This window comes from Trachurus trachurus (genome assembly GCF_905171665.1).
Source record: "Trachurus trachurus genome assembly, chromosome: 12".
NCBI lineage: Eukaryota > Metazoa > Chordata > Actinopteri > Carangiformes > Carangidae > Trachurus > Trachurus trachurus.
In genome coordinates this window covers 17144813-17172658 of record NC_139908.1, presented here as the reverse complement: position 1 = coordinate 17172658, position 27846 = coordinate 17144813, and the positions used below count along the sequence as shown (strand labels likewise).

At 40.4% G+C, this 27846-nt stretch overlaps 1 protein-coding gene across 1 annotated transcript; it reads right to left on the bottom strand.

Moving 5' to 3' along the window:
* Positions 1 to 969: 969 nt before the first annotated feature.
* pnpla7a (patatin-like phospholipase domain containing 7a) lies at positions 970 to 27846 on the bottom strand. The gene is made up of 36 exons (XM_083983362.1): positions 27717 to 27846; positions 27194 to 27245; positions 27000 to 27074; positions 26120 to 26207; positions 25851 to 25933; positions 25364 to 25464; positions 25104 to 25244; positions 24861 to 25020; positions 24113 to 24193; positions 23246 to 23374; positions 22975 to 23055; positions 22268 to 22397; positions 22071 to 22148; positions 21861 to 21937; positions 21590 to 21745; positions 21289 to 21366; positions 20170 to 20375; positions 19901 to 20032; positions 19586 to 19709; positions 18136 to 18249; positions 17699 to 17765; positions 17400 to 17549; positions 16723 to 16786; positions 16338 to 16506; positions 14597 to 14779; positions 14235 to 14353; positions 13987 to 14143; positions 12634 to 12750; positions 12361 to 12430; positions 11649 to 11765; positions 11321 to 11469; positions 11021 to 11173; positions 10748 to 10867; positions 9017 to 9101; positions 4875 to 4990; positions 970 to 4273 (listed from the first exon to the last, which is right to left on the bottom strand). Exons 2-36 carry the CDS (start codon positions 27242 to 27244, stop codon positions 4151 to 4153), a joined length of 4044 nt encoding a protein of 1347 aa, XP_083839488.1. The 5' UTR covers position 27245; positions 27717 to 27846; the 3' UTR covers positions 970 to 4150.

Below are 27846 nucleotides of genomic sequence, written 5' to 3'. Positions count from 1 at the left end.
AACATCCTCTAGGACAGTGGTATGAAACTCAGGATCAGGGCTTCAGAATAACTCAGGGGATCACAAGATGATTAATAGGAAAAACAATGTTTTTCTTTTTTTTTTCTTGGTGAAATCTGACACATTTCGATCTCCTCCAGTCAATAAAATCCTTAAAGATTTAATGACATGTGATGGTGCCTTATAGTAAACACTGACCACAGCCGAAACAGTTTGTTGTTTAGTCTTAAAGAGATTTGTCCTGTGAGCAGAACCTGCAGAGTGAATCCTCTGACTGTAATGACGGTGTGATTTATTAGTGGACTGCTGAACTGGACTGCAGCGCTCATAGTCACCATCTCCAGAGCTGAGCTCAGGCTGCTCTCGCTTCAGGCCATTTAACAATCAAGCCAGCCAGCGGGACCATTTCCTCATTAGTAGATATGCTATTTATTTTCTTAATGATTCTTTATTTGGGCAGGTGTGTGTCAGTAATGGTCTGATCTAATTTGGAGATATCTGCAGGACACAGCACCAAGCTTATTTATGAGTTATGGTGTTAACCAAAGTAAAACCCCAGAAATTTCACTTCTCGGCCGTGGTTCTGAGAATTACGTTTTCCAGCTTGTGAGGTATTGATTAAAATCTGTTCAGTACACTACAACCACTGATTACCTGATTGATCAACAGAAAATTACTCGGCAGGAAATTTGATTAATTATTTCTTTCCAATCATTTGTTGTTCCAGCCTCTCAAATGTGAAAATGAGCTTTTTAAAAAAATTTTTTTATCTTAAATCTGCACCAAGACAAACACTTTGAGGGTAAATTCTTACCATTTTAATGGAATGAACCCAATGATTAATTGAAAAAATAATAATTGGCAGTTTAATCAGGGATGAAAAATAATCAGCATTTGCAGCCCTAAGTGGTCACATGTCTTTTCTACAAAGCCAGAAGGCAAATTAAAAAATGAAAGATGTGCAAAGTGCAACAATAAACAGTGGTTTATTAGTACAAATTGATTATCAATAACAATATTTATCAAACAACATAAATATAGACAAATAATTGATGCCATACAGTTCAAGTTTATAGATAAACTTTTTTTTTCATTGTATAGTAAATCATCAGAACAGATGCCAAATGAGGGCACTAGTGGTAGATTTTCTGTACGGGTCATCTAAGGCTTTGTTACATTAACTTCATGGCACAGTTCCACACATTACATAAGCACGTTATCCATCACCTTGTCCCATTAAATAAAGTACTGAAACATTCATTCTGCCAGACAACATCAATTCATTGTGCTCGGCTTTTTGGAAACCACCCAAAAGTACAACAAACACACCAGTGCAAACACCACTGCCTTATTGGTAAACAGCAAACGTTTTTCCACCAGCTCCACTTTGCTCACACGTTCTATGTCCAGACTCCAACAACACAACCACAGGGTTTCTCTAACTGTCTACATGTGTAACGCTGCAGGCACTGTGGCACCAGTATTCTCAAACATCACAGCTTGGTACGATGAGGCTCGCAGGGTGCTACGTTGAGTGGGAGGGAAACAAATATAAAAAGTTGCATTGATAAACTAGTTATTAGAGCCTGACCAATAGGTATGGCAGCTGATACCAGCTTATTTCATGGTGTGTTGTGAACTACTTTATGTGTCAGCCAGTAACATGAAAACTCCCAATGCAAAAATATTTTTCTAGTTATTAGATAACAATCTTACCATCATATCACAATGGCAAGATTATGTTTCTTCTGCTGAACATCTTTCGCAGTCATTTTGTAATGTTTTGTTATGTATATCTACTCTACTGTTAGGGATCATAATGAAATGTATTTAATGGCATCAGTCAGGCTCTGGTAATACTGTGATTACATCTGAAACAATGTGTCAATCAACAGAAAATTAATCAAACTATTTTGAAAATCAATTCATAGTATAAGTTAGTTTTCATTAGATGGATACATTGTTTTTATACTGTAAAGACATATAATGTAACATTATAAGAAATTGAATTTCTTTGGGTTTCGGATGGACGTTGTTATTTTCAACAATCTTATATATTCAAAGATAAACTGTTATCTGAGTAAAATCATCACATTAATCATTAAGTGCAGCAGCTGTTGTTTAGACTGAGATGACGTTAACCCTATAAAAATAGTTTAGTGGCATGGTAATCGAGGTTATAAAAACAAGTTGTTAGGTTCATTGTGCATTGCATTGCATTTCTGGAATGATTGTCCAGCTGTCGTGACTTGTGCATAAAATGATCTACGTCTTATCTAGGCTGTATACATTCCTTGTTTAAATAAAAAACTAAAAAAAAGATTGAATTATTCACTCCTGACGCTAAAATATGGATGCAACAAAAAATCAGATCATCTTAATATGAGGACGCTACAGTTTTTCTTTTTGTTTGCCGTTTCAAAACAAGAAAAAAATTAGATCTTAATCACGGGGAAAAGGAAAGCTCAAAGATTTTCTCGATGAGCCGAATAATCTGTGTTTCATCATGTTCCTGTGAAAAAATGCCCCGCTGCTGCAAACAGCCCCTGTGCATAAACTGTTCTGGGATGAGGCGAGCTTCAGAGTTCACCCACTGTCTGCTGCTCAGTCTGCGTCTGATAGATCCGAACTAGAAAAACAGATGGGGAGGGGGGCTCTCACCAGCCGAGAGGGAAACTAGCGCTTTGAAGTGGATCGCAATCATTACTTCCCTCCATGTCCCTGGCACACCGGCTTTGACAAAACTGTGCTGACAGCCATGGCCGCGGAAGCGAGCTGCTTGTTTTGCTCTCTTCTCTGTTTTTTAAATTAGTGTTGTTTTGCCAAGTGAGCGTTGGTGAGGATCGTTACAAAGACTGAGCGAACAAAACATTAGAGGATAGGTTCACGTTTTGTCAGTCTTTCCTTACACATCGGTACAAACCTCACATGGCTGCCTGTACACCCAGAGTTATTGGTTGCTGTAATTAGCAGCTCAGCACAGTTAGTAAGACACTAAGAGGGGATTTTGCACTAAAGACTTCAACCTTGGAAGATACCCACTTCATTTGTCAAACTCTTGAAGCCATTTTAGTTTTCTTTTTTTTCTTTTTTTTATGGCACACTTGGTGAATGAAATAGCCCTCTTCACACCCCATCACTGTGCACTTTGCTAGGGCAGTTAAGACATGAGAGGCATATTAAGAGATACAGTTCACTGGTTCCATGAGCCTGTTAACAAATCATTTTTTAGTTCAAACTCTGTTTAACCTCCCAAAATACAAAAATGACATCAGTTTGCTGCCAACACAGAGGAAGAGGAATGATTACAACCACTAATAACTCTTCAGTGCATACGGAGAATAAGTATCTAATTAAAACAAATCTGAACCAATCCTTTTGTCACGCACCGCCATATTTAAGCCTGTTGTGCAGAATTGGTTCATCCAGATTACATCAATAAAGACGTGTCCACTTCACTGGGTCTGTCTGAACTAATGTGATTCAATACAGCTGTCCGCTCATAAAATCTGCTCCTCCGATGACTGTAACGTTGAGTTTTTGTTGAGGTGTGAACTTCATTATGTTTTGTCATTGAGGTCATAGTCGTGATGTGATTTGTTGTGATGGGCTGCATTACATTCAGAGGTGTTTCAAATATTTTCCTCATGTTTATAAAAAGGGAAGAATACAAATCAGAAACATCTCTTTTATGTAACGCAGTGTGCACCACTTCAGTAATTAACCCTTGTCACCAGAAACTGAACATTACAATTTTGTAAACATAGTTGTTAATGCAGTGTTATTCTATTGGGCTGAGTGTATAGTTGTACATGGTAAAGTAGCTACTGAGTGTGTCTTTGTGACTGATTCATATAAAGCTTCAGACTCTGCTAGTATTAGGCTATGTTTGCAGCTGCTGCTGCTGTATAAACTAGGAATTTTGCAGCCGAGTTGTGAAGCCTGTACTGATTTTTTTGCAGCTGTCAAGTTGTTATTAGTCACACAGCTAATGAGGTCAGGTAACAGGGGTCACCATGGTCATTCTGGTTACTCTGACAGTCTCAGGGCAGGGAACAGGTTGCGTCAATGTGGGACGGTAAAATGTGGCAAAGACAGTCAGGTTCAATTGTTTGGGCACAGCTCATTTGACTGGTCTTCACTTAATGGACTATTTGGAAAGGACTTGCTGGTCTGAGGACACGTCCTGTGGAGTGTCAGCGATGACAGGTGACTGAGTTTGGCTCCTGGTCAGTGAGGTAATGTACGTGCGTCTCCCTTCCAGCTCCTCATCCTGAGAATCAGATGCAAGGTCAAACATCAGTTAAGAGACAAGGACTCCAGAAAATCAAAAATAATATTCTACAAATGTCGTTAAATTGTAAAGAAAAAGTGTTCAGAAATGTACAACAGGACTCCTCCAGGGGCTCACTCTCTGTGTTTGGTTGGTGTCTGAAATTAGTTCCACCTCTTCTTAGCAAAGTTTAGTTTGATAGATTTTATCTGGCTTCATATCAGACATGTCACTTCTGTTCTGTTACACAGACAATAGAGATGTGCTTGCCAGAGATTACAGTAGACTTTAATCTTTCGTGGACTGTGAGGCGGATTTAACTTCGGATCAAATCGTCCTTTTTTTTGTGAGAAGAAAAATATATACAGTAGTTCATCCTTTCCATCAGCTATGAAAGAGTTATGAGAGTTATGTTTTTTTATTTGGAGAGCATGAGTCAAGGCCTAATTGATTCATACCCTAACTATAGAAAACCCCTCTATTTAGGACTCAAAGTCAAAACTCTACAACTTTTCACCCACCCTTGCTCTTCACCACAACTAAAAATGATCCTATGTGCTTAGATCCCATAGTGTCCACACATGTGACCAGAGGTCCCCACCGTGTCAGCAGTCTCCTCCCCTTCAGTGTGCTCTCCATATCGGTTGTATAGCTCCATGTCAGACAGAGCGCTCTCCACTGCCTCCTCTTCATAGTCAGTGTGGTAGTCTGACTCCTCTGATGAAGGGAAGGAGTGGACGACAGGAAGCACAGAAAGCACATTGTGTTTGAATAAGTAGGAATACGTGGAAAGAAAGAGGATGGATGGGGAAACATCATTTGAACCAGGTATGAGGGTAATTTAAATATGCCAAGTGTTTCCAATTGTTTGCAAATGCTTAATTTGAAATGTGAAATTTGCCTAGGCCCTTCTTCCCATCAGCATGTCACACCCTGCATGCGTGCGGTGCACACGCATAATTGACATACTAAAATTTCTGCTACAGTCGGGAAGCAGCAATCCATCTCCTCCTCTGTGTGTAACAGATTTTGTTAATAGAGTGTGACAGGAAAACAAAAACCCATCGAGAAACAAATAAGAGCAAGCAATGGAAAGGAAAACATGCTGGAGAAATACTATAGTGCTTAAGAAAAGAGTAGATTCTTGTGGGTGTGGCTGACTATTAGTCCAGTCATTTTATGAGAAAAGGTTAAACAAATTGCAACAGAAGCAAACTCATCTGATTTTGTATCCTCAGCATGTCCTGAGTGAGGGAAAAAAAGCCCCGAAGAATCCCATTAGGGGAAAGTTTAGAAAAACACCCAAACATATCCCATTTATACGCATATTAAAAAAAAATTTCACGTGTATAGGGTAAAATTTTTAACCTTTAGATATCTCCATGAAAATTACTGAGTTGATTACTTACATTAAGACAAACAAAAAATGTATTACAAGTTTTTTGAACTTCTTTGTTAACATGAGCAAATTTGCATACATTTGCATAAATTCCACCGTTTTGACAGCACATGTATATATGAAGTTGCTGTGGTGGTACCGGCATGAAAATTGGAATGAGTTGACTCCATCGGTCAACCGACAAGTTGACCACTTTAAATTTCAAGATGAATGCAATTTTTCAAGACAGCCACATCCTTAGTAGAGCAGGTATGACATGCTCCGTCTCTATTAATGCTCATGGGTAGTCTTTGGTTCCATTTAGTTTTTGGACTTTAACTGTTTTTTAACAGTTTTTTAACAGTAACATCATATTACAGTTAAAAAATGTCTTGTTCAATCTTGTTAACATATTGTATGTTAACAAGATTGAACAAGACATTTTCACCTGCTCTACTCAATGTTTAGATCAGGTGCTGTATGTCTGCAAATTAGCCATACGTAATTGGATTATGCACTGTTGGCTCATGTCATACCTGCTCTACTAAGGATGTGGCTGTCTTGAAAAATTGCAGTCATCTTGAAATTTAAAGTGGTCAACTTGTCGGTTGACCGATGGAGTCAACTCATTCCAATTTTCATGCCGGTACCACCACAGCAACTTCATATATACATGTGCTGTCAAAACGGTGGAATTTATGCAAATGTATGCACATTTATGCAAATGTGCTCATGTTAACAAGGAATTTCAAAAAACTTGTAATACATTTTTTGTTTGTCTTGATGTAAGTAATCAACTCAGTAATTTTCATGGAGATATCTAAAGGTTAAAAATTTTACCCTATACACGTGAAATTTTTTTTTTATATGCGTATAAATGGGATATGTTTGGGTGTTTTTCTAAACTTTCCCCTAATGGGATTCTTCGGGGCTTTTTTTCCCTCACTCAGGACATGCTGAGGATACAAAATCAGTTGAGTTTGCTTCTGTTGCAATTTGTTTAACGTTGACCCCTGTAACGCCCGCCAATGTAATAATGCCCACAAACGTAATAAACCACAAACGTAATAAAAATATGCAGCTTTCAATGTAATAATCCTGCAAACGTAATACATTTTCCACAAACGTAATAGCCGCTGCCTACTACAAACGTAATACGCGATTTCCCACAAATGTAATAACTATTACGTTTGCAGAGATTTATTACATTTGTGGGGAAGTGAAAATCTTCAATTTTCAATGTAATAAAATGTAATAACGCAATGACTAATGGTCGTTGTGTTGGTTGTTGTTGTTTATATATACTAATAGCCTACTGACTGTGCGAAATCCAGCTGCTGACTCTCCGCTCCACGATCACGGAGAGCCCATCCCACCCTGCCCACCCCTCAAACAGCGCATCTCTCTCTCTCTCTCTCTCTCGCCGCTGTCTGCGGGAAAATTGAATTGAATTAATAAACCTTTAGATGCCTATTTAGACTGATAAGTGTTGTGTTTACCTTTTTAAAAAAATCAGCCTATCTCCCTCTGTCAATCACAATATGTGTCCTCTGTCAGTATCAGCCCTGTCAATAAACAGGTAGGGGGAAAATCCTCCGACCTAATGTTAAACTAACTTATCATCCTAGGGTGTGCGCTATACGCTCTCCACCAGGCTGAGCTCTGTTGTCCCCCACTTTAGCCCCCAAAAAATCACAAGCACTTTCATAATGTGATGCGTGTGTGTTACTTTGTTATTTCTGTATGACAGACCGTTGCCAACACACCGCTATCGACGCGATCTGGTCAGAGGAGCAAAAGAGAAAATATGCAGGATATTTACCTTATGTTTCATTTTTTAAGCTGCTTGGGACTAATTGTACTGACAAATGACTTGTAGCTTGTTACAGGGAGAGTGGAGGCTCCTGGCTAAAAACCAAACCTGCTGATCAGAGGCTCGGACCCGGTGTCATTCTCCTCTCGTCTCGGAGTCCGCGGCTCAAACGCGCTCTGTAAACTGTAATCTCTTGTTTGACATATACTGTATGACGTATGATGTTTTAAAACTAATAATCACAAAGTCTCGGCATCCGAAGGAGGCGATACGTGAACGGGGAGCAGACCGTGGTGGTTTTCAATCACACACTCCGACCCCGCTTGTTGCATCTTTAGAAAATATAATTCAGGGGAAAAAAAGACTTACAAACATGGACCAAAACGGTTCCATAATACGCACAAAAATCCAAAAGAAACGAAAATTAACTAAAAAATTAACTAAACTGCATGAAGTGGTTGTTGTATGCCTGACAGAGGCATGCGTAAAACTATCCAGGCTATCTATTTAAAACACACACCATAGGCTACTTGCAAACTGCTCCACTGTAGGGGGGTCTTATATAGCCTAGTCATTATTATTATTATGATGATTATTATTGTTGCTGTACGGAGTCAAATACAACGAAGAGCCAGTCGCTCGAAACGTTGTCTTTATCATATATTTATTTATTTATATAATATTGTTCTACTTCGGGAGAAGACAGTGTTGAGTTCTTTCTGCCTCATAACTATTATGGACAGTGCCATGGATTTATCGGGGAACTGCTGATATTTTGTCTTAGTAGTGCTGAATATGACCAAGCCGCTGTCCCAGTGCTGAAATATGAATGAATGACAGCGTGTCGCTGCCCGCCTCTTTCTTTTCTTTTGCTTCTTTTGCGTACATTTTTGTCCTCCTGCTTATGACACGCGCTGTCCCCTGCAGATGCTTCTATAATAAACATTTGCTTAGGATTGATTGTGATAGGTACACGGTTGGGAGGAAGAGAGAGAGAGAGAGAGAGAGAGAGAGAGAGAGAGAGAGAGAGAGAGAGAGAGAGAGAGAGAGAGAGAGAGAGAGAGAGAGAGAGAGAGAGAGAGAGAGAGAGAGAGAGAGAGAGAGAGATGCGCTGTTTGAGGGGTGGGCAGGGTGGGGTGGGCTCCCCGTGATCGTGGAGCGGAGAGTCAGCAGCTGGATTTCGCATAGTCAGTAGGCTATTAGTAGATATAAACAACAACAACCAACACAACGACCATTAGTCATTGCGTTATTACATTTTATTACATTGAAAATTGAAGATTTTCACTTCCCCACAAATGTAATAAATCTCTGCAAACGTAATAGTTATTACATTTGTGGGAAATCGCGTATTACGTTTGTAGTAGGCAGCGGCTATTACGTTTGTGGAAAATGTATTACGTTTGCAGGATTATTACATTAAAAGCTGCATATTTTTATTACGTTTGTGGTTTATTACGTTTGTGGGCATTATTACATTGGCGGGCGTTACAACCCCTTTTTTGGCCTAAAATGACTGGACTATATTGGAGTGTGTATCTATATGCTTTACCATCCACAACAACAGGTTTGACAGGCTCGATGCGGGACACGATTTCTGCCAGGTCAGTGAAGGAGGCGTTGGGACATGTCACCACCTGATAGACACAAACAAACATACACGCACATTAAAGAAAAGCTGAAAGCAAATCTTTTTACCATTTTCACTTTTCTTTCTGTCAAACAGATCTGATGTGAGCTGGATTGCTTTTATTATTTTTGATGCACCTCTAGAATACATCACACAAATGTAAATATTGTTTAGGGACCGAATTGAGTGATACTGTTTTTTGTCATTTGATCACTTTAATGTGAACTCTTCAGCTGTTGATATCAGTTTTTGTTTTTTTTTGCTCTGAATTTTGTGCCACTCTGCTGAACACACAGTGCCATGTAGAATTCATCATGGGATAATATTATTTCCCCTGAGAGTCGCACCCTACTCTAGCATCTGAGAATGAAAAGAAAGGAACTCATTAACTGCATATGTGAGAAGGTGATTGTTTTAAAGAATGAGAACTGCATTTATTTATAAAACAGTGTTAAGCATCATTGTTATTCTTCTTTCCGCTGTTGTTCAGGTGCATGTGTTGGTTTGTTTCTTTCGGGCTACTATCATAGTATCTCAGTATGAATCGCACCATTCTTCCCTTCATCTCCCCCCTCATGTTGTTGGTGAGATTGGGGGAAAATATCTCATCTTTTTTCATCATCTTGTCTTTCCTCTTGTTTAGTTGCTCCCCTTTTCTGTCTTTGACATTGCTGGGGGACAAATCTGCTGTACGGAAATCTATTTCTCTGTACTTCAAGAGCAGACTGATTCATGGTTTTAATGTTATTACTTTAACAGCAGTGTAGCCCAAGGCCTAAAATATGACGGATGCTATCAATGAACTGCACCAGACAATGAGGATATATTGTCAAAACAATAACAGTGAGAGAAAATGTAGCCAATATTTTAGAACCATTTGGTGGATTACACATGTGGAGACTCCAAATGAGCAGACAGATACTGAGGCACTGCAAAACTTAATAAAAAAAAGGCTAATTAATAACAGTATAACTAAAGTCATTTCTAGTGAGGATATAACTTTTGTGTTACAATTTAACTGAGTTTTCTTTAACATGGAATCAAACTTTTTTTTTTAAAGTTATTATTATATTGCTTCTTGGGTACTGTTTTTCTCTATATGTGCAACATATTTTCCATTTTAGCTTGGATTTATAATCTTAATAACCTATAATATTGCTACAGAAGACATGTATTTTGTATTGACTGAGTGAGTAGCAGCTTCCACAAAGAGTAACTGTATTGTACATTACTAAACTCAAGATTACTTTTCAACCCTCTGATAGAAGATTTTTCATTAAACCTTAAAACACATCATGTTTAAGTTATGACTAGTCATTTGATGCATTTCAGTTGTTAAAATTGAGTTCTTTCTTTATACCGTATTATATTTTTGGGGCTTTTTGCCTTTAATGGATAGTATAGTTGAGACAGACAGATAATGGGAGGCAGTGAGAGGGGGAATGACATGCAGCAAAGGGCCGCTCGTTCGATACGGTGCCGGCTGCGGCGAGGACTATAGCCTCTGTATTGTATATGGGGCGCCTGCTCTACCAAATGAGCTAAACGACGCCCCTAAAATTAAGTTCGTATCAGCATTTAGAATCATTCACAAGTGACAAGGAAAATAAGGCTGGCTGTGTTGTTGCTGTGTCACATGTTCTTCAGACTTACGTTGTTCTTGCTTTGGGTATTGTGGAAGTCCTCCTGGTGTCTGTCCTTCAACATTTTCTCCACCACTCCACTGCGACTCCACACATCAAAGACTGTCTTGCCATGCTGGTATCCCACCTCCTACATCACACAAACATGACTTTGAGGGAGATCGTCTGATATGTGTTGCTAAAAATCAACATTTCTACAATAACAGAACAGAATGAGAGACAGCCGGTGAGAAAACAAAACAGATATCAGAATCACAAGAAGACGGTCGTTCCTCTAACTTACAGCAATCTCATCGAACTTGCCAAACTCCAGCGTGCGGTATCTGTCGATTGGAGGTCTGATGTACTCGCAGTAGTCGCTGTTCTTCACAGACTCCAACTGCCTCACACAGCACACGTAGGCCAGTCGAGTCTGAATCTCTGCCATGTTCAACACCTAAGACCACAAGTGTAGAAATGAACATATGTATCCGTGGAATAAACGCCTCCGATAATATCTTGATTGGTATTCATAGGACTGATTTATTTTTAAAACACATCCTTGCACAGTATGTTGCGTCTTTATTTTTACTCAATCCGTTACCTTGACTTTCTCAGCTAGGGGGTTGAGGCGTTTCCATAGCAGCCACCAGCCTGAGAGCGAGTCGCCATAATTAGTGAGGTTGGTTTCATCCCGGCTGCCCACGTCAATAGCTATCACCACTTTGGCCCCCATGGAGCGAGCCACATCAGCTGGGAGGAGACAGGAAAAAAGGGGTGGGGCAGAGGAAGGAGAAAGTTTTGTAGAGAGAAAAAAAAACAACTCAACTAAAAAATGTGGTAAACCCCGCCAAAACGACAGAAGCCAACTATTTCGCCACAGACAAGGGCGGTATGAAGTACTTGAAGTGGAAACACTGAGTGGAACAAACCAGGCAGGTTATTGATGTAGCCTCCGTCCATCAGCAGGTGTCCGTCTTTGGGGTCACAGAGAGGAGGCAGATACCCAGAAAGAGACATGCTGGCACGCACATACCGCCAGAGAGAACCTTCAAATGGCAAACGGGTGAGTCGTTAACTTTTATGCCTATTAAGCACTATGCACTTAATTGAAAGCAACCAAGCTGAACCAACAGGAAATTAAAATGAATGCACAAGACTAATGAAAGGGTCAGTTCATCAATGAAGGCAGCAGTGGCAGATCTCTCTGAGGCAGATATCTCAAATAGGTAGGATTTGCTCGTTTGTGGTTGAATACTTCTGCCAATCAGTTAAAGGAAGTGTGTGGTCACATTCTTCCTCTCTGTTCCTGAGTTACAGCGTTGGATAACAGCCAGAAGTGTTTTTGCTGAACAGTATGATGTCACAGTCAAGTTGTCCTCTGACCGGATGGATACACGTTAATCACTGCATTATTTTATCCTGGTTGCCATTTGTATTCATGACATGTATGTATGATGTATTCTTGAGTTACGGCCAAAATAATAATTTTGAGGTCACAGTGACCTTGACTTTTCAGCTTTCACCACCAAACCATCAAAATCCTTGAGTCTAAGTGAACAAACAGGGCAACATAACACTTTTGATATGAAAAAAAAACAAACGAATAGAAAGAAATGGAAAAGGGTAGAACATTGTACCTACCGTCAGTGTGTACTCTCATGGCCGAGGCGGTGATGTCTGTGGTGATATTGAAATACGGGATCCAAAGGTCCTACATAAACAAAAATGATACATTGAAACAGATCAGCATAATGATGTAAGTTCACGATACATTTGCTTACCCAGCAGCACAACCAGATTTTTCTGCAGCTTAATCAGCTGAAACTAATTCAATGCCATCTGTCCAATCTCTCTTCTTTAGTCCCCACTTGCGTTCTGATTCAGCTGGGCCTACGGTAACCTCATTTTATTCACCTCGATCTGTTTACTCTTGAAGACGTTGCTGATGCTGGAGTTGAAGGCGGCACCAGAAAACATGGAGGTGACTGGGTATGTCAAATCCAGGACCTTCTTAAACACTGATGTCATCTCCTACAGGGAAAAGCCAGAGGAAAGAAAGGTCAAGCGTTTCGGGGTTTTTTTTACGCCATGCAACTGTAAGTTGTTCTATTTACTTGAGTGGAAAGTAGAATTAATTTTACTTATTATAAAAGAAGATCTGCTGGATTTTGATTTTGTGTTTTTGTGAGGACTGTGTAAGAGTTTTTATTCATTGCACTTTCCTCCTCTTGGGTACACACGCTTGACTTGGTAAATCTTCACTATTTATAAAAAAGCATGATTATTTCAACAGATCAGCGTAGTTCATTCTCACTTTATTCATCTGACTTTGCGAAGGATAAACCCTTTTTTCTTGCAACAGTGCTTCTATTAATTTGATACTAAAGGAGCAGCAAGCCAGCCAGCTGCTTCTATAGGGAAGGTTCAGAACCAAGGACAGAGCCAGAGCGGGAGGGACGGGATGCACTGTGGGAGGATAAATCCTACCACATGCTCTGCCTGCAGACAGAGCAGGTGTCTCAAATTATCATGGACGGTCACAGTATTAAAAACCTGAGGATGAATTTCTTATCCAACTCTGCTCATGACCTAAATGTGAAAACCACGCTGAGCCGTAAGTGCAATCTAACTCATTACTTTTGATAGTTAATGGGTACAGCATGGTTAATTACCGAATCCCACCATATATAGCAGAATTAAGGTCTAAGCTTTGTTAGAATTAAATAATTTTCTGTTGAAAGAATCACCTTCACAAAGACAGACTCTTTGTGTAAAAGTCAAAAGACCAGAAATTGAAACTGCTTGAAAATATTCCTTTTTCCAAGAGTCATGTAGAGGAAACTCAGAACCCGGCTCATTTTCTCTGAAACACAACACTGTTTATCTACTAAATGATCCCGTTCAAATCATCTAGTCGTAATTATTTGGATGGATTTTTACTGATAATTAGAAAATGCCACGTAGGGAGAAAAATGCTTTTCGGTTCCCGGGCCAAGCTCTACACAGCTGCATGATGTTACGTAACATCCCAAAGATGTCAGATCAAGGTCGTGGAGTGTGAGCCTCCATCTTTCTACAGTAATTTCCTGTCACAACTCTATTGTATGCTGACTAATGAAGGAGAGAAAAATCCCCACAAAATACAAAGCTATTACATTGTTGAGAAGGGACTTGAGGATAAGCGAGATACAATTAGTGATGCAGATTAGACCATCATCAGCTCGTACATTTGGCTCTTAATATTTGTGTTAATTACAAGACTCTCACCATTGCCCATTCTCTGGCCCTCATCCTCATGCGGCTGTGGCTGCGGTCCTCAGCATACAGCGCCCCCATCAGGGAGCCAATAGAAGTGCCTCCAATGAGATCCACTGGTATCCCGGCCTCGCAGACAGCTCGCATTATCCCCACCTGAGAGCAACCTCTGAACAGGAGGGAGGAGAGATAAATATGTACGGACAAAGAGACGTTTAACCATTTGACCTAAGGAAGACAAAAAGTGGGGTGAACATTACCTGGCTCCTCCTCCGCCCAGGATAAGGGCAATAGCATTCCCCGTGAGAACTCGAGCCAGGCGGGAGAAGTCAGAGTGGCGGTCTGCCGGCTTCTCAAATACACGTTGGTACAACTCCAACTGAAAAAAAAAGAAAATGACTGTAATTAAATAAGAAAGAGGGAGCAAGAGGATAGTGAGAAATTAGATGGAGAGCCAAAAAAAAAAGAATACATCAGAAGGTATTAAAAAAAGAAGAGAAAATGTTAAATGGAGAGGTTAAGAGGGGAAACACCCAGAAGGGCACAAAGGAAATTGCTTTGATCTGCAGATGAGAAATGAGATATAAAAAAAACAACATTGGCCATGTTGTCCCTCTCCTACCAGTTTGGGCAGGCTTCTCTTGGAGAACACCCTCCGGGGACACGAGAGGTGCAGGTGTCTGGAGATCCAGCTTCGCATGTTCAGCCAGTCAACGGTTCCTTTGGGTGGAGGGCCGTCCTCTCTGTGCAGCAGCACCAGCTGCTTCTGGGCTCGCACCGCACTTCCTTCCAACATACGCTCCAGCTAGAGGGGAGACATCCAGGACAGATATGTGAGAACATTTTATCCTCCTATCGCTTCCTTCAGAGTGGCTCCTGTGCATTGCTTGGACAGATGGAATAAAGAGAATTTTGAGCACATGCCCAGAAAAATAGTGCAAACTCATAACAGAGACTTTGTTTCAGTCTGAGGACAATACCAGCAGTTGTACAGGTATGCATATGTATGTCTGGGAGTTGTATGTTTCAGAATTCATTAATGTTTCATGTGAACAGCTGCATTGTATTCATATTTATATTTGAGAATTAAAAGTAGCAGGCTGAGCAAAGAGGTTGTTTTTTTTTGAAAGATGGGTTTTTGAATACATTTTTATGTATTTCATTCACATTTTCCCAGCTGAGGCATTTTTTATTAGATGAAGCCCCTGAATAAGCAGTCTCATAAAAAGGCTAAATAATCTGGGTGCAAGGTCAAATCTGCCACACAGTCAGTGAGCCCACTGCTAAAGGTTTACCGGTAAGTGTGTACAAGGTGAGAGGGAGTGTGTGTCCGTCCTGAAAGATAAAATCAACCCAGAGCAATAACTCATTCTGTGCCTAAGCAAATATTGATCCCTCTTTTCATTTCTTCCACCATCTCCTGTTAAACAGGCATAGATTCCTTTCTTTTCTCTATGACCATTTTCCCCAAGAAGGCAATTACCTCTCCTTTGCTGGACGTGAACTTCCTGTCTTTCCCAAACTGCCACTCTTTCACAACATCCATCCACCCGTTGCTCATTTCTGCCAAGCCCAAAGGTCAAATACAAACCATTCACAGCCCGTGCGGCCATTGTATTGGTTAAAACCCATGGGTATAACTATTATTCAAGGGGAAACTGATCACAACTGACCATAATATCACATCAGACAGAGTCCTGCTCGACCAAGACTCCTGCCTGATCACACTCCCGTAGTGTGCAGAGAGAACAAGAGCTGAGTTCAAAATAATTGGTGTGATGAATTCTCTGGAGAGAAAATTCCAAACAAGGCTGTATTTTTTTTTAAGTACAACAATTAAAGGGTAGGTCTAGTGATATTCATATTTTCCGTATAGTCAGCAACCCCCATGAAAGATTAAAATCAATACTAAATTGATCATTCCAGCAATTAATGTCCTTTTATTCAGAGCTCGTGGCTTTAGACTCACATTGTTGTACTAAAACAATTAAAAACACATCAGTGATTTGGACTGTTGCCCTGGGTGACATGTTCCTTCATTATGATGAACATGGGTATTGTCGAGAACAAAAATATGGAACGCTGCCAGCTTCAAAATGCCAAAATTGCTGGTTTAAAAGCAAAAGCAATAAACCATCGGAGGATTTTAACACCGGGTTTATAAACTAATGAAAGCCGTTTCAAACTATTTTCTAACATTGTATTGACAACCAAATAATCAGCTCATTCTAAAAGATAATTGGGAGGTTAGTCAATATTCAAGTCATTATTTGTAGCCATGCTGGACTTCTAAATTGAATTATAAATAGCTAAATTTGTAACTAATCCAATCTAACCTCTTCTCACCCACTGCAACACCTCACCTCCCCAACCACAGGGTCCTGCTCCCCTAGTCCCACGATGATAATGCAGTCGGCCTGACGGATGCACCGCTGCGTCCAGGGGGTCAGTGTGTAGTCCGTCTGGTAAAGAACAATCCGATGGATGTCCTCCTGTTGGCCCAGCCAGCTGGACAGACGGTACTCATGGACACTGAAGAGGAAAAAGAGTCCATTAATGACTGGTGGGTGACATTGCCTGGCTGGCAGCACATAGTAGATCCATTTTCTTGTTGTGCCAATAAAGCATACTTGAACTGAATTTAATGAGTCAGAAAGAGAGAAATGCCCCCAAAAATGGACCAAAGAGTCGTAGCACAGAAGAAAAGATCAGATGTTCAAATATTTGACCCTCTGCCACAGAACGTACCTGTCCAGTGCTGCAGCTCCAAGTCGCTGTTTGATAATATCACTGGTCAGCAAAAGAGTGGGACCTGTATGAGATAGATCACATCAGTTACAGTCAAAAACTGGTTGAAGTACTTGATTTAAAACTGCTGACATGTCGTATACAGTCACATCCTGAAGACTGCTCATTATTGTGAAAACCTAATTCCTTAAAGCAGAAGTAAGCGGAATGTTTGTGTTAATATAAGTCTGAAATACTTATATCTTCCGACGGCAATCACTTATATAGATATACGGGTCTGTCAGTCACTCTGCTCTGCTGTAAGCCGAGGAGAAAACTTTCCTTGTATCCTACAACCTTTATCCAATGAGGAGAGAGAACGGCATAAAGGGGCGGATGCACATGGATGTGGTGACGTAGGGACGAGGACCAATAGATCCATGACGAGGGCGGGGGCTGCTGACAAGAAGTTAGCCAAAACAACCGGATCGCTTATTTCTGCTTTAATTCAATGTTAATTAACTAACTTGACACACAGTGTTACAGTCAGTGGAAAGGAACTGCCCTGAGGACTCAGTCCTATTTCTATTTAGGGACTGAAGTAAACAGGAAAGAGCCACAACAGTTATGCCTGAGCATAGAGTACCTTTAATATAGAATGGCCTGACAAGTTTTACCACCTGTATTTTTTTTTTTACCTATTGCAAGAAGTGCGTGCTGCAGCTCCAGGGTGAAAGTAGTGAGAGGAACCTCCTCTGATACAGGAAGGACTGTCACAGTGGAGAGGTTGGAGGCTTGGTTCCCGGCATCCCATTTACTGCCAGGAGTGTGGAGGGCCAAACTTCGAGCTGGGGAAAGAAAACAAATTAGTAAACCTCTCCCTCAGCAGCAAGCTGTTACAGCACCGAAAACCAACCAGCTCTATGTTAGTGTTAGTACACAATGATAAGCCAAAACCAAACATTACAGACAACACCACACACAAGAATGCACACACCTGTCAGAGGACCATTGACCTGCTGGAGGATCTTCTGTCCTAGTAAGTGGATCAACCTGGTGACGACCTGAGATGCACAAACATTTTAGAAGAAGCTCTATATTGATCATCCTGCAGACAGCTCCATTTTACTATGTCTATAACGGTGCTTACTAGGAAATGTAATTTATGTGAATACAGTATGTACATTTTTATTATAAATTTATTATAAATTATTATAATTTATTTTAAATCCAAAAAAACAAAAAACATGAAATCATTTTGAAAACTCCTCTTGCCCGGCTCAAGATTAATTATTCAAGCTGCTCATTGTTCAAGACAAGGTTCTATCGATTCAATTCAATCAATTTCAGTCATTTTCCAAGCTTCCTATTCAAGATAAACAAAGTGTGTGTTTACATTTGCTGAATTTAATTTAACACTGAGGTTCAGCCAACCTGTGGGAACTTCCTCTTGATGGAGCTGAGAGCTCCTTCTGGTAGCTTGGCCAGCTCAGAGTCTCGTACAGCATGCACTGTGGTGGCTCTGTTCTGATGGGTCAGGGCCTCAACCTGCAAAAACCACACACACATTTGGTCTGAAAACAAGCTGGTCCAAAGTAGAGTAAAACTATATATATCATAACTAAACATTACAACACACATCATGTAAAAAAGGTACAAATAATTTGCAGAATGCCTAACCCAAACCCTCTATAAAAGAAAATCTAAGACCTAGAACAGTGTTAATTATGTGTTGATTTTCCATGACTCCTTGTACTGTCACTTCCACAACTTTCTGAATTAAGTGAAAAAGAAAAGAAAAAAGAAGCTATAAATAGGATGTCTCCATGTCATCATCCACACCTGACGTCAGCACACAAGGGCTAAATTTGTCTCTGAACATTAGCCGTCCCTTTAACAATCTTATTCTCACCATCACAGATGTGGCAATGACAGCTTCCCTAGGTAACAGTAACAGTAACCATAGCAGCGTTTAACCCAGGTTTCATTAGACGCATCACGGCAGAAACCACCCACACCCCACACCACTCCGCTGCAGTGACTTTGCCTTACATAGTTTCCACAAATGAGTATCTAATTGATCGATTAAATACCAGCATTGACGTGTGCATATTGACACATCTTGGTAAAATATATTGACCTGCTGTATAATTTATCAGGTACTGTGTACAGAGTTTCTTCTTACAAAGATTTAATCAAAATGAACAAGATGAGAAATGACCAGATATCTGTTGTGTGCTCATCCACATGCCACGTTTGTGCAAACACCTGTCGTAATTTGTTTGGAGTCGTCTCAAAAAATGTCTGAGTGTTTTTTTAATGATGTATTCTGAATAAATGAATAGCCATGTACGTATACTTCAATTTATGGGTTTAATTTTCGGAGTGGGAACATGTTGTTCGCTCATTTTTCCCCATATGCAAGTTCAGTATGTGAGGATAATACAGATTAAGTGTTGTCTTCATTATTTTTATGTGAATGCCATTTCAGTGTGCTTGCAGCTGGTGGTTAGTTACACGTTTACCCTACAGATGTCCTTCATAAGATTCCTTTTATTTACCGGCAGTTGTGGTGGTGTTACGGCCATGCTTTGGTTGTACACACTGGCAGCCTGTGTTTTGTCAACAGTATGTCCTGACAGTGAATATGCTATGAATTGATGTGATGATTTAACTACTGTTAATTAAATGATCCTTCCGTTATGCAAATTCAAATATGCACATTTTTGATACTGGATCCTCAAGAAAAACACAGCAAACACTGTTTATGCTCAGCTACGGTCATTAATATTCATGAAGACACTAGGATTAAAAACATAATCAACATAGTGCACACACTCTAGATATTCATAGTTTTTCACCCACTGTCCAACATCCGTCTTACCACTCCAATCAGGTCACCGCGTCCATACTCTCCTATCAGCTCCTTCTTGCCATCCTCCTTCATGATTACGGAGCGCAGTCGACCACTCAGCACTATGAAAGTACTGTCTGATTTCTCTCCCTGTCTGAAATATATACAGATAAATTCACTGCACCATCTGTAAACAACTTTGTGATCCAGAACCACATTTAAGATTTGTTGACATGTTTGGAAAGGATCTAAAAAAAAAAATGAAATGCAGAAGTCCTTGCAGAGCTGGGCTTGTTTTCTGAAAACACCCTTTTTCAAAAATGTACAAAGCCGTCAGTAAAATACCTGTAGACAGCCCTGCCAGCTTCCACGGCCATCCAGTCGAGAGCAAAGTCAATCTGTCTGACAAAAGAAGACATCCTCCTCACCACTGTGTGAGCAACGTTCAGCACTACTTTTGGCTCCACACGCATTATCCTGAGGAAGAGACGAAATGTCAGCAGAACAACACCAACAGAGCATTCTTACTGCTCTTTCAAAAGCTGTTGTTAGATAAGAAGACAGTATTTTTGCATGGATGATGGCGATGCACACATAATGTCTGCGTGACTGACTCATAGAAGTGGGTTTTAGAGATGGAGAGGAAGCTGCAGTCTCGCTGGGCTCGGACGGTGAATATCAGGGGCTCTCCTGTCAGGACAGCGAGTTGGCCGACAAGTTCTCCCGGGTGAGTCACAAACAGTCGCGTCTCTTCCTCTCGGTCGATCATCCGCTGGTAAACGTGGAGGAGTCCGGAAATCACAAACTGGATGCTCACCTCCTGAAGCGTCAAGGGGAGATGAAGAGAAAAAGAGCGAAGACTTGATGGTCTGAAGGTGAATGTCAAGAGTCAGTCAATTAAATCAAACATTTCTTTCACAGTAATTATCACAGCAGAAAAAGCAAATAATTTGGGACAATTATCTACTTTTTCATGCTGCCAAATTAAGCCGAACAAATGTGCTAAAAAACACCAAAAAGACACAAGGCTCTACCAGTGAATGTACTGGTAGTCAGACATGGATGCCCCTGCCATACCGCTACAGCACTAAAGCATATTAAAGGAGCATTCCGGTCATTTTCTAAGTAATGCTCAACAGCTCTAGGTCCCCGAGTGCGACCATAGAAAAAATATGTGCAGCCCCAACCTAGCTGTCCTCCTGCTAGCTGCGCTACACTGCAGTTTAACAGCAAAGTAATGGGGGCAGATCTTCGAACCGCGACTTTGGCCTCTGTATAATGCTCAAAATATCACTACAATGCTTTGCAACATCCACCAGTTCCTTACCACACAACACTGAGTGTGCATAACTCTGTTAATATGAGAGAGCAGTGTTAACGTGTGTTTTGATCACGTACCTCTGTTTACTCTAGCTTCCTCGGTAGACCTTACTAGTCAACTGTCGAGCTTGGGACTGTTTCCATATCAGCAAAGACAAAAACGCAAGGAAAACATGGATTTAGGAGGAAAAAATGATTTTGGATGGGAAAAAAGCAGGTATATACATATTGATGCTTTTTTTCCCATCCAAAATCATTTTTTATATTTTGAGCATTATATAGAGGACCTAGAGCTGTAGCGTGTTACTTAGAAAATGACCGTAATTCTCCTTTAATGAAATGAGAAGGAAAAACCCTTACATTGAAGCTCTGATATCATGAAAGTGAAATGCTTTTCAAGTTGTTGTTCTAACCTGGTCTCCCTGACGAGCCACCACAGAACCAGCTTTGACATGATGGAGTGTCACTCTGCCCTCAAGCAGAGTTAGATCCTGCCAAAACAAAAAGAAAATATTCTGAATATCTGCTTATTATAACATCAAATAGACACAGAGCTGTCCTGATGTAGACGTGCTGTGGGAATTTCCCATAAAATGTGTCACATTGCAACAACATGCAGTACAAGCAAAAGTACTACTTGCTTTGTTTTGAAGTGACGTAATCCCTGACATATTTATAACAGTTGATGTTAATGTTGTGTGATCGACCTCCCACCTGCAGCTGGATGATTCCCAGCAGATCCTTTTTAGCAGCCTGGAAGATCGTGTTGCTTTTGCTGAGGTGGATGGCATCAGACTGCCCCCCACTGTCTGTGTAGTGAAATACTTCAGAGGGTGTGTGCAGCATTGTCACACTCTTCTTCAGACTGGACTAGAGACACAGACATAAGAGAGTGACTAACAAAGAAGGAAGCGGATGCTGGGATATGGTGTTACATCTACAAAGCCAACCTCTGACTTGGCATGACACAGCAACGAAAACTTACTTTTGGAATGACAGGACTGGGTGGAGCCTCGTCTATAGTGACCCGAGCTCGTTCGCAAGCCATATTCAGGTCATTACCTATAGGGAGGAGGATTATGAGTTTAAATACGTCTGTGTGTGTCGGTGTGTGCGCTTGCTTTCAGATCAGAAGCGGCAGGAAATTAAACGGGTAAATGGCATTAGTTTGATCGCCTCCAATCAAGACACTGACCCCCACTTGCACAGTCAACGGGCATCGAGATTGAACGCACCCTCCTGTAGCTGTTAGAAGGACTGTCCTTTACACCATCTGTATAATGTGAAGTGAAGCACCAGCAAGCACTCAGTCAGTCTCAGGACAACACAACAAAACATTTCTAACAGTGTGCATGGTATATGTTCAAATGATGTCTGTGAGACTATTCTGACCTGTCTCCACAGGGCTGTCCGAGGCCCCAGCAGATAATTCATCTTGAAAATGCAGGCGACGGGTTGTCTTTGCAGCATTAGCCTCTCCCACAACAGTGTTTATATTGGTCAGAGGCACTGCCTGGCTGTCCTGTAAAATAGTTATCACATCCAATCATAACCAAATAAGATTTTTTTCTGTGTGATGTCAGTTGTGGTCGTAATTACTGATTCGTGAAAAGATGGTATCACTTCCATTTCAACATAGCATTTGCTGTATTAGTAGTTATTTGAGAGTGTCTGGAAATGTATCATTTCAACAATCAAATACATGAAGCATTTCATTTCATTTTAAAGCAGCATGGCAGAGTTCTCTTTTCACATAGTTCCTCCCAAAAAAGACAACATTGAGAAATATTTTTGGTGATCATAGAGTCGGAGCCAAGCCAGGCTGTAAGGCTGATGGTCTTTTCAGTTTCTGTGGAGGGGCTGTAATCATTTCTATTCATTTTCACCTCAGCTTTATGAAGGACTGGAAGTTATGATACTGTGCTTAATGTTGTGTGAAATTAGCTGGCATGTGCGGCCCAGTGTGTGTGTGCCTTTCTGTGCTTGTTTGTGTATGAATTTATAACCACCGCTGCTTGAGTATTCAATGTGATCCTGGCTGTGTGCGACACTGTGCGTGTATACAGACAAGTAAGTGCACTAATTAATTTCCCTCCTACCGGATTGAAGAGCTCGGTTGTTAGGCCCAGATAGTTATGTAATGCCAAGAAGGTGACTCTTTGGAGGCGCACCATGATTATCTGCAACACACACCAAATCAAATACTGAGGTAAACAGAGCAGAACATTTTCTACATCAAATTGTAGTTACATCCAAATAAGATCAAAATGATTGTATTTATTTTGTGACATGTTCCAAGGGGTCGACCATTTTCTCAAGGAAAAACAAACACAAACACACTGATTATTTTGTTGTTCGGCAGTCTGTTACCTGAATGACACGCACAAGCGTCTCTGGGTATTTTTTAAATACAGACTCAAAGGCAGATGCGGGTAAACGTAATATGGTGGAGCGAGTTGCAGCCCGTGCCAGTACAGTCTTATATGGAGCTGGATAACCCTGGCAAAGGCAGGAAAAAAAACAGTTACAAAATGAGCTAAGACAGAGTGAGTTAATGACCACTTCATTAGAAATGTCCATGGAGTGATTAATAGACATTTACCTCTCAATTTTATGACTCTATATGAACTCATACTTAGTGCTTTAAACCTGCAGCATGATTAAATGTCCATAGAAGAAGGCTACTGTGTTAAAATGCTGGCAAGTCACAAGGCATCAAAACAGCAGTGATTTTACTACCAAGTTTGTCTTTGTAAATTCAAAACTATCAAGAAATCAAAGCAGTGTTTCAATTAAAGGGTTAAATGCAATCTTATCCAAGCAACAGGAAGTTTGAGTGTCTGAACAAAAACAAAAACAAAATTATTCAAGGGGAGTACTAAAGACCATGACCATCAGAGAAACCCAAAATGATGCAGCTTTAAATAAAGAAGTGTGACGACCCCCTCCCGGCTCCTCATTCTGTTTCATTGGAGTAGATGAACAGAAGACTGTATGATGGCAAATTGAAACAAAACAAAACATGTCCTGAACAAAGTAAGAGGATATGAGGGTAATAGATAAACAAATTGAGTTGAACAAGAAGTACAATAAAAATTGCTTCTAAATAAGATGCGTGAAAGGAATTATGAGGAGTGGAGAGGAGCCTGGCTGGAACCACAGGCGGATCAGAGAGCAAAAGAGGACAAAGGCAGATGAAGGTAGTCTGATGTGAAGATGGGGAAATAAGAAGCTCACAGTGATGATGTCCAGAATACTGAGCAGGCTGTGGACGCTGTCTCCTGGGTGCACATCCTTTACTAGTGGTTCTGTGCCATCCTAAAAAAAAAAAAAAGACAGACTGACATTGCACCTTTCATATCAATGCACATAATTCTAGTAGTATGGGAGGAAGACTTCAAAAAGTAGCCATGACAGGGAGAGGGTAAACTGACTGAATTATAGAGTGGGATGCCACTGAGTTGTACATAACGTGTCTACAGAGAGAGGCTCCAGACCGACAAACACATTTAAATGCAGACAATGGTTCAGAGAGCTGCCATTTTCCTTCTACTCCTTGTTTTCTTAAACAACTGAATGCAACTACTCAGAACTAAATGATCCATTACCTAAACCTCCATTATCCCTATTTTCTTGAAAGCACCGGACATGGGTAATGGAAGGTAGGAGGACACATGCCTTTATAGTAAAAGTCTCCATCATTGATGTCATGGTCCACTTTTAGTTGTATGTATCAAAAACAAGGCATAGGATTCATGTTTGCTACAAAATGATCATTTAAATGAGCAGTTTATCTACATTTTGCATGCCAAACAATCTCTTTTATATTTTTGTGTATTAAAAATGGATCAAAGTCTGTAATTAATATTATAGGTAGGTGCGTTGCTCATGAAATGTTAAAATGCACACAATCAGAAATACATATATAATATATAATTAAGACTTAAAAGAAGGTCAACTTAAAATCATCAGGTTATCCACATACGCTCTCCTGGATACAGAGCTCAAGTCGTCCGTCCTGTACCACGTAGATGCTGTCATCATCGTCTCCTGGCCTGAACAGACCTTCGCCCTCCTGTAGCTCTATAAACACCATGTGGCGACACAGCTCCAGGAACAAAGGCTTCTCAAAATGACCCAAGACCCTACAGCAAGAAATCAGAACGAGGACATTATGACAAAACAATGGAAGAGGCTAAATCTGCACAAAAGTTGTTTATTTGTCTACCTGACATTCTTCAGCATGTAGAGGACCTCAGAGGGCAGGTTTGAGCTCTGCACATCGAACTCTGTTAGATCAGCCTCCAGCAGTGAGGGAGGGGGCTCCTTGGGCTGCAGGGTGGGAGGGTCTTTACGGATCCTTAGGATTCTGTTGATAAATTATTAAACAAATTCCAATAATCAATAGACTAAACAAAGTTCAAAACAAATGCTTTAAGGTTTCAATTACATGTGTATAATTTTTTTTTAAGTATTAATAGCACATACTTGCGAGCTATGCTGAGAACTTTGGTTCTTTTTCGTATGCGCTGCGGTTGCTTTGATACTGAGGTGGAGGAAGGGGGAGGTATCGAGGACAGTGTCTGGACCTTAAAAACAAGACCAACATCATTTACAACCTTACACTAATAAAAACAGCAGAGGAGGGAAAAAGTTAATATTGGAATATCCATTAATTACTACGATAAATGCAGGCAAGTAATTTTCTGTCTGACAGCATTAGGGTCCAGAACAATAATAAGTTAATAGTGCCAACTGTTCCAGTGGAGTATATTTTGATGCAAGAAGTTAACAACACTCCATCTATGAGGGAAAAGATTACATTTAGTTTCATGCAGATAAACTGTAGAAAGCACAGCTAGTTTAAATGTTTATTCACGCATTCTGTAGTTCCCTAAATTACATATAAACATGACTCTACCTCACTGTTTATGTTTGTGTGTAAGTGTGAAACTGGAATGGAAATAGAGAAAACCTTTCGCATGATCTTTCTTCCATAGAAGAGCACTTTATCTCTTTTTCTGAAGCGATAGTGAGGAACACCAGGTTGTTGTTCACCTTGTTACAAAAATTTAAAACAAAATGCATGTTAAAGCCATGTTAAAACCACATTTTGAATAAAACTGAAGAAACTATACATTTCCTGAAGGAGGCATTATCATTTAAAAGACACAAGATATGGATTAAATAAAAAATGATGGTGTTAGAAAGATATGAGGTTCTGGAAGATAATGGAAAACTCACGGGAAAGCTTGAATCTCCTGTAAAGAAATAGCACTACAATCCCAATCAATGAGACAGCGACTGCAGCTCCGATCAGTACGCCAGTGAGCTAGAAGACAGACAAGAGCATTGCAACAACAGCAAAGGACATTTAACACCTCATAACATTATCCTTCAGTGTCCAAAGTTGCACCCTAATTAAATACTACATAATTATTCTAAGCTTCTTTTGGAAATGCTGTCTGTTAAAATGGTAAAATTACTGAATACATTCATAATAATATTGAAACAAGGAATACAAAAGAAATGGGGATGCTCACTGCTGGGAAAACCACAGAAAGACCAAATTGTGAACAGTTTAACAAAGAACAAAGAAATAGAACAGAACAAATACCTGTGAGATCTTTGCTGAAACACTGGCAGTAACACTCCAATTATATGGATTGGTGATAAGGTTTGGCATGAAATTTATAATAAATGTTGAAACCACACGGAACATAGGTTGTTGACTTGGTGATAGCTTTCTGTTTAAGGTCAAAAAGTTTGCAATCCCACATTTGACAATTCATTTTGATTAGGGAAAATATGTAAACATAATTATAATTGAGGAGAATTATAATTTTTCATCATTTTCATCAGTTCTCAGTCATTACTACAGCCAAACCTACTGAGCTGAGTGCTGTGAAAGTTATATAATCAGGAGTGGAAGTGCCTATATGTGTTGGATTATGTCACAACTTTCAATGAAAGCGAAAAATGCCCAAATCCTACAGTCCAAGTGACCACAGCCAGCCCTACAGACTGAATATACAGTAGAAAGCAGCTCAACCTGCCTGCAGCCTCCCAATCTCCCAGTTCAGCTTATTGAAAACAGAAGCTGTCAGTGAATGTTACTTCATACCATGGTGGTCTGCATCCTCTCCTCCACAAACTGCTGCACCCGCGCTCTGATGTCATTTTTGCTGTTCAGCAGCACCTATAAACAACACGTTAAGTTAGCACAGAGTCTGAGTCCGGCTGCCCATGAGCTGTTCAAATAATATGTCACCGCTGCTACAAGTGTTGTTGTTTTCTTAAAGAAACTGTGGCACTTACTGAACTGGCCCATCTGCACAAGTCTCTGTCATCCTCTCCGTGGCACTCCATCCTAGAAGACAACAATGCTTATACTCGCTACACATACAAAATGGACAGAAATGCCCAGGGACAGTAGCGGTAGGCTATATGCGAGGAGGTTAAATGTCTTCGGGGGCGTCAGAAGTTGTTGGGAAACAAGAGAAACTAAGAAAACATGGATTCATAACTCAGCGGAACCCCACCAGCAGCCACTCGCATCTACTGGCTTCGTGCCTGTATTCATAAATATATCTTCTTCCTGACTGAACAAATCAGCGACAAGCCAGCATAACAACCCGACAACGGATGAACTGACAGTTGAGGTTGATTTTAGGAGGTTTAATGAACATTTTCTCAACGCTAGCCACCTCCTACCGTTGACGTTAGCTAAAATAACAATAGCTAGCAGCTGGCTGACAGAGGTTAGCCGTCTTGCCAGTCCAGTGTAGATAACCTAGGTCAACTGTGCTGTGCTCGCTGTACAGAACAAAACCAGGCTTACTTTTCTAAGGATTTCTGTCGCGCTGCCTCAGGATAGTAACATTTCCAAACATACGATGGAGCTGAGTTAGCAGAAAGCTAACAAAGTTTTCAGTATGTAGTCACTTGCTCAGCCCCACCTATGATCCCAC

Bases quoted from the DNA above. Each gene is read 5' to 3' on its own strand.
- pnpla7a (XM_083983362.1), bottom strand. From the start codon at position 27,244: ATGGAGTGCCACGGAGAGGATGACAGAGACTTGTGCAGATGGGCCAGT. The intron at 27,075-27,193 runs GTAAGTGCCACA...TGTTGTTTATAG, and splicing joins TGTGCAGATGGGCCAGTTCA to GTGCTGCTGAACAGCAAAAA. The intron at 16,507-16,722 runs GTACGTTCTGTG...TTTCCTCTTCAG, and splicing joins GGAGCTGCAGCACTGGACAG to TGTCCATGAGTACCGTCTGT.